Below are 7,500 nucleotides of genomic sequence, written 5' to 3' on the forward strand. Positions count from 1 at the left end.
TTATCGCTAATTTTCTATTTTTTAACTTTTAAATATCCGATAAAGGTACAACAGAAGTATTAACCATTTACCGTTTAAAGTTCTAATACCTGAACAAATTTAAATTGTTTAGCACTAGCAATACAAAGAAGAAAGCATTTGAATAAACAATTTTTGATGAAATTTTAATTAGGGAGTCTAAGTTTTGCGATTATTATGCGATATTTAAAGATAAGATAAGACTTTATTTGGCCCATACGGGAATTCAATGGTAAAACTTGTTATTAAAACACACCAACGTATGAAAGCAGACGAGAAGGTAAGTCTTACGTATTGGTTCTGTGTGTTTCAGAGTCAAATTATTTCATTACTGTGCGATTAAAACTGTTCGCAGGACATAGATATAATTGTGCCGAATTTTTTTGATACAGACTTTAAATTTCATGGAGACAACGTACACAAATTTAATTTTTAATTTTTTTCAGGTTTACAATAGCGACTCGAAAAATGTGTGTAAAGAAGTCAGGTGTTTTTTGCTATGTTTGTGGTGAATACACACTTGCACCAAATCGCAATACTGTCACCACCTTTATCAAGCGCGTTTACTATGCATATTTTGGCATGAAGCTCGGCGATCAAGACAAAAGTTTGTCACCTCACATGGTTTGCAAAAGATGCACAGAGCATCTCCGTCAATGGAGCAAAGGCACGCGAAAGTCCATGAACTTTGGCATCCCATGATTTGGCGAGAGCCTTCAAATCATGCAACCGATTGCTACTTTTGTGCTATCAATGTCATGGGGATTGACAGAAAAAATCGCACAACACTGGAGTATCCCAATCTGCCGTCAGCTATGCGCCCTACTCCTCATAGTGAAGAAATTCCCGTACCTGTATTTAAAGATACAAGTATTGAAGAAAGCAGCAGTAGCCAGGATGAAACTCAAAGTATTACCACTACCGATGATCATCATGATGCATCCTTTCCCGATGACAATGATGAGCAGCCAAAATTGTTTTCCCAAAACGAACTAAACGATCTTGTTCGCGATTTAAATTTGCCAAAAGACTCTGCCGAACTTCTTGCATCTCGTTTAAAGGACAAGAACATGCTAAATGATAAAGTTAAGGTAAGTTTCTTCCGTACCAGGCACCAGGAATTTTAAGATATTTTGCTCAAGAAAAATAATTAGTCTATTGCAATGACATAGTAGAGCTACTGAAACATCTCGGCCTACCTGAATACAAATCAGAGGACTGGCGACTTTTTATCGACAGCAGCAAAAGGTCTTTGAAATGTGTGTTGTTACACAATGGAAATCAATTTGCATCTGTGCCATTGGCACATTCGACAACATTAAAAGAACAGCATGAAATTAAGTACGTCCTAGAAAAAATTTCTTATGACCAACATAAATGGCTGATTTGCGTTGACTTAAAAATGGTCAACTTCTTGCTTGGTCAACAGTCTGGATTTACCAAATACCCATACTTTTTATGCCTCTGGGATAGTAGGGATCGTACTCAACATTACGTGAAAAAAGAATGGCCAGTACGTGAAGAGCTTGCAATTTGTAGAGCAAAAAATCTGATAAACAAGCCTCTAGTTGACAGGGGACGTATTTTATTTCCTCCACGTCACATAAAGCTTGGTTTGATGAAACAATTCACAAAAGCCCTGGATAAAGATGGACGGTGTTTTCAGTTTCTGTGTAAAACCTTCCCCAATTTGTCAACTGAAAAATTAAAAGCTGGTACTTTTGATGGTTCTCAAATTAGGCAGCTGATCAAAAACTCTTCCGCGTTTGAGGAGACCATGAATCCTGTTGAGCAACAAGCGTGGAATTGCTTTGTTCAGGTCGTGATGAATTTCATAGGCAACACAAAAGCAGAGAACTATAACGATCTAGTAGCAAACATGTTAGCGGCCTTTAGGAACCTTGGCTGCAATATGAGCATAAAAATGCACTACCTGTACTCGCACATGGACCGCTTTCCCGAAAATCTTGGCTCTTTAAGCGATGAGCATGGAGAGCGCTTTCACCAGGACTTGAGAGAAATGGAATCACGCTACCATGGAAGGTGGGACATGGTGATGATGGCGGACTACTGTTGGAATTTAAAAAGAGATGTGCAAGCACCAAAACATTCGCGACAATCAAAAAAACGAAACATTAAGTTTTCATTTTTAGTTACATGTACTGTACATGAGGTGTACATCATTCTTTGTTAGAATACAGCAATTTTATCATAAAAACTGACATTTTTCCATTGAAACATCATTAGTAAATCTTGAAAACATTGTTTTAAAAAATATAAGTCGCATAATTTTAAATTCAAATTTACAAAAAAATTTGACCTCCGAGAGCAAAATGGATGTTATTTCTAGATTTAGCATGGCAAAAATATAGTAAATCAGTTAAAAAATATCAGACACCTTTTAAAAAGTTTCTTTTTAATGTAGGAGCAAGGATATCACCTTATTTCACACAGTTATCAACTGATATTGGATCACTCGTGCGTTATAGTATAACTGTTGAAGCATCTCCAAAAGAATTGTAGGACAGTCTAGTTTTCTAAAGTGTTTGATGGTATCAAAAGCTTTTGTGAATTGATAAATATTTGTCGTGATGATACTCGTTGCTCCATATACAAGGAAGGGTATAAATACTATTACAAAATAAAACTCAGATTTATCCCAACAAAATGATTTATTACAGAAAATGATTAGCAAATACTGAAGAAACAATACGACATAATTATTTTCCAAATTGTTTTCCTCAAGCCTTCACTACATTACAAAATCCTTTGAGGAATTCATCTATAGCAGCACGCACAACATCTGAGGGTATTTTCTCCCAGCATTTGTTCAATTTTATTTTATTAGCTTAAATTATTTGTATGTTGCATGTTTCTGCCTGCTTTACAAGTATTTTAATGGTAGATGCTCCGACAAACTACAAACACTTGTATATCCTCTCGACGCAAATACCCCTGAGAAACCTGACAAGCAGCAAAATCCCACCCCTACACAGTAGAAATCCCCAGATGCCAGAAAGTCTTCTACTCTAATAGTTTCTTCCCCAGAAATACTAGACTTTGGAATTCTCTTCTGGGTTCCTGCTCCCCGACTTTACTGACATGCACAAGTTCAAATGTAACAGACATCTTGTTGCTCAACTCCCTACATAGTATCGCTGCAATTTATGTCCCAGATAGTAGCCTCCTACATCAAAATGGCACTTGCCTTGTTTGAGGTGAAAATGCAAAAAAAAAAAAAATGTTCTTAATGTTAGGTGTAAAAGCTTTACGTGCCTCTGAGTGCTTGTCTATAATTAGGCATATCCTCCTCTGAATGAGACAAAGATCTGCATTATCTGCATAGAAAATTTTAAGAACAAGTTTCTGAAAAGTTTTCGAATTTGTGTTGAGATATCTGATGTTAAAAAGTTTACCTGATGTATGAAATTGATTCTTCGTCCTAACATCGCAATCGGAAAAAGCATGACTTAAATCATCCAAAAGTTACATCAAATGATATATGTATATTTTGATACATATATATATATATATATATATATATATATATATATATATATATATATATATATATATATATATATATATAAATGTATATTTTGATATATATATATATGTATATTTTGATATATATATATGTATATTTTGATATATATATATATATATATATGTATATTTTGATATATATATATATTTTCATATATATATATTGATATATATATATATATATATATATATATATATATATATTGATGTATATATATCAAAAGATATCGGCCCTGTCAGTGCGGCATTAGAATACGCCGACTGCCCCCCTGCAGTAAAAGTCCCTCAATGAGGGTCCTAGATATGACCTTAAACTATATCCAGTGGTGAGGCCCCAGCTTGTGGGCTTTGGGGAGTGTGGAGCCACCCTTTAATTACCATTGCTCCCAGGTCCACTCTGACCCGGAGTGGTAATACCTGTTAGTGTCCCAACTATGGGTTAAATACAAACCGACGTGAAAACAAAATATTCTATTAAAACAATTTTTCTTCAAAATCTTTGGATTTGGCATTAAATAACCCGAAAAGGGTTGATATGCCGTAAAACAAAAACAACCAACCAACCAAATCAAAAGATATATATATATCTTTTGATATATATATATATATATATATATATATATATGTATATATGTATATATATATATATATATATATATATATTTTGATATATATATATATATATATATCTTTTGATATATATATATATCTTTTGATATGTACCTGTGACTTAAATCGTTCAAAAGTTACATCAAATGTAATATTAATAAATGATGTTCGAAGTGTTTCACACACTTCTTTATTTTGTAATTTGGAGATATCGATGTGTTTAGGCACTTTTACTCCATTGGCTCTTACCTTTTTCCTTATACATAACTTAAGTTTGTGATTAGTGTCACAGTCTGCATTCTGCATGACTCTTGCAGTACACATATCCTGAAGACCACGCTAACACATGATAACATAATCTAGAATATGCTCGTGTTTTGATGCAGGATGTATCCAAGTTACCTTGTGGATGAGTTTTTATTAATAAAAGATATTGCATAATGCAAGTTTATGTTCAGTGCATAACTGAACAAGAATACCATTATCACTTGCCTTAACAAGGCCGTATTTTTCTAAGACACATCAGCTGTTATAATAACTCCTGACCCGTGCAATAAAGTCTCCAAGAATGAAAATCGTATCTGCTTTTGGTATCCCTTTGATACAATTCCCTAGATATTGATAACACCCCATTTTGACATCATGATATCCAAAACGTTGAAAACAAATATATATACTTTCGCTTTGTGGTTATTGTTTAAAAAGTGAAGGCACTTTTTAATAATAATAATAATATATATATATATATATATATATATATATATATATATATATATATATATATATATACTAGCAGTATCCGTTAACTGGCGTTGCCCGGTGCTCCTCAAAAAAAGTAAGGTATGGTTGTTGTCGTTGTTATAGTTGTTGTTACTGCTGCTGCCTCCTTCCATCGAACCTCCTCATGTTACGAACGGCTTTCGGAATAGACACTCCAACTCCTCATGGTAAGAACGGCTATCGGAATATCCAAAACTAGTGAAGATAGGTGGCGTAGTAAGGGTATTGAGCAACCTCCAGCTGTAAAAAATACAAAAATATTAGCGAGTAGAAAAAGAAAAAAAATTATACCAGTAGGCAGCCCGGGTGGAGAGAGGTGGAAAAAAGAAAAAAACATCTATTTAGCCGTTGAAGCTGTGGTAATCTTGACTGGTTACTTACCGGCCTCCACGACTAAAAAATAGTTCGTCTTAAGAAGTAAAAGTTTATTTAAGAACAAAAACATGGAATTCTCTACTATTTCTTTGATTAATTACTGCAATATTTGGTTGCAATTATGTCGCTTATCACTGTAAGAAAAACAAATTAAAATAAAAATAAAAATATAGCCCAAAACAAGGAAAATACCCCGAAAACAAATGGAGGATTTTCGTTTCATTTCGATAATAAAAACAAATAAAAAGGGGAAAAAACAAAACAAATAAAACTGTTTGAATTCGATAATAGAAAAAAACTGATAAAAAAAGGAGAAAAAACACAAAAAGATAAACATATTCATCGCAAAAAAAGAGCATGGAAAAATATTAAAAAAAAAGATATAAAAACAGGAAAATAAAGAAGCGGACATGCAAATCACATAAATAACCCTGTTTCAACAACCAATTAAAAAACAAAAAACTGTTGCATGGGCGCGAACTTTCAACCTGTAAGCTATGACACGGACCCAGTATCCATTCCTCCATGAAGACGTTATCGAAATGACGTCTTGTTTTAATCTATGTTAACCAATTAAAAAAAGACCGCTAGACGTGCGTGCATGATTGCCGAAAGGAACGATTTTTTGTGACCCTCGCTGAATACGTTGTTTTCAATAACGAAAATAAGGAAATACATTGTAAATAATGAACCCTCCTAAATATCACAAGAGGTAGCTACGCAAACTTATCTATATGAACGTTATGGATGTTTTGATTTGTGTAAATTTAAACTAAATTATAAATGATTTATATAAATGTGTGGTGATCGAGCAGCCATCTTGAATTAAGGGCCGATGTGTTCGTTTTTTATATGATTCGGAATAATAGAAATTCAAGGTAGCAGCCAATGAGAATAGGAGGAATGTTACTGGGGAGAAATCATTATTTTCGAATAGTGAAGTGCAATGGTAGTTGTATGTATATGTTAATAAGGGTGTACGATCAAAATAGTTCAATGGTTATGTATTTACCCGGTCTTGTCTGGGAGAGTCGAAGGACTTGTCAGGTAGAGGGGAAAATATGTACTACTTCGTGTATAGATGTGATCAATACTGATGATGCCTCTCCTAGGATGTAATATAAGATTAATTATAAGAAATAAGTGCGTATAAAATGACATATAGTTAGATAAGACGGGGTTGAAGGTTTAGACATAATAAATTTGTATGTGGCATCTGTTAATGAAAACCTACAGCAATTTGGTGCAGAGGTTAATTTCTGCAATCCAAATATTATATACAGGATATATTCTACTCGAGTATGGCTGAAAAAACATTTTGATGAAACAACGCTACTGAATAACTCACTGTTAGATAATAGACTGTAAAATCTCCAAAAGGAATTTTATAAGTTTTTGCAACTTATATGTTTTTAAAACGCAACACATATAAATGATGAAAATACGAAAAGTTACAAGGTAAAAAGAAAATAAAATCCTAAGAAAAAATATTGCAATAAAAATATTGAGAAATAATTCTCAATATGTAAGAAAAGTATATTTCTTTATTACCTGTCTTATATCGTAGCCGAGTACATCTCGCATGTATTTCGGAAGCATCACCTGAAGTACAATATTTCCCCAGGAATTGCAGATAGCTGTAATGAAAATACCCCACACCGGAATTGATGTAATTATCTTCACCCATGGAGTACATATTATCTGTGTAAAAATTAATAATAAATAAAATGGCGGGATTTACATTTGGAAATGAAACAAGGAAAATAAATAATAAACCATTATTTTTAATATAAAATGTATAAAAATAACATATGTAAATATAAAATATATAAAGTTACGTATGTATATATGTTTATATATTTGTATGTAAACTAATTAACCAATCATTCTTAAACTAATTAACCAATCATAATCAATTTTGGAACACAACTCTTAAGTGTAAGGTGTTATGACGTGATCTATATTTACTTCTATTATTATTTTATATTTATTTTTATGCAAAAACGTGATAGAGGTGGGATCCCTTTCCAAATTGAGTTACTTCTGATTTGTATGAAATTTTAACTTCTTCAATTTCTTAAATTTTAGATATTTTCTAGACCTAAAATCACATGATGCATTTTGATAAAAATTGGAACCAGGATTCTATACATAAAGTTTAGTTTCGTTTAT

At 32.7% G+C, this 7,500-nt stretch overlaps 1 protein-coding gene across 1 annotated transcript in view; it reads right to left on the bottom strand.

Moving 5' to 3' along the window:
• The window catches only part of LOC145260987 (sialin-like), a 58,293-nt gene extending 51,287 nt beyond the window's left edge, over positions 1-7,006 (bottom strand). The window contains exon 1 of the mRNA XM_080119117.1: positions 6,880-7,006. Coding sequence (XP_079975243.1) covers positions 6,880-6,927 — 48 coding nt within the window. The 5' untranslated portion in view covers positions 6,928-7,006. The remainder of the gene's footprint in view (positions 1-6,879) is intronic.
• Between the last annotated feature and the right edge of the window lie 494 nt (positions 7,007-7,500).

This window comes from Euprymna scolopes, chromosome 37 (genome assembly GCF_053919585.1).
Source record: "Euprymna scolopes isolate OS-2025 chromosome 37, ASM5391958v1, whole genome shotgun sequence".
Taxonomy (NCBI): Eukaryota; Metazoa; Mollusca; class Cephalopoda; order Sepiida; family Sepiolidae; genus Euprymna; species Euprymna scolopes.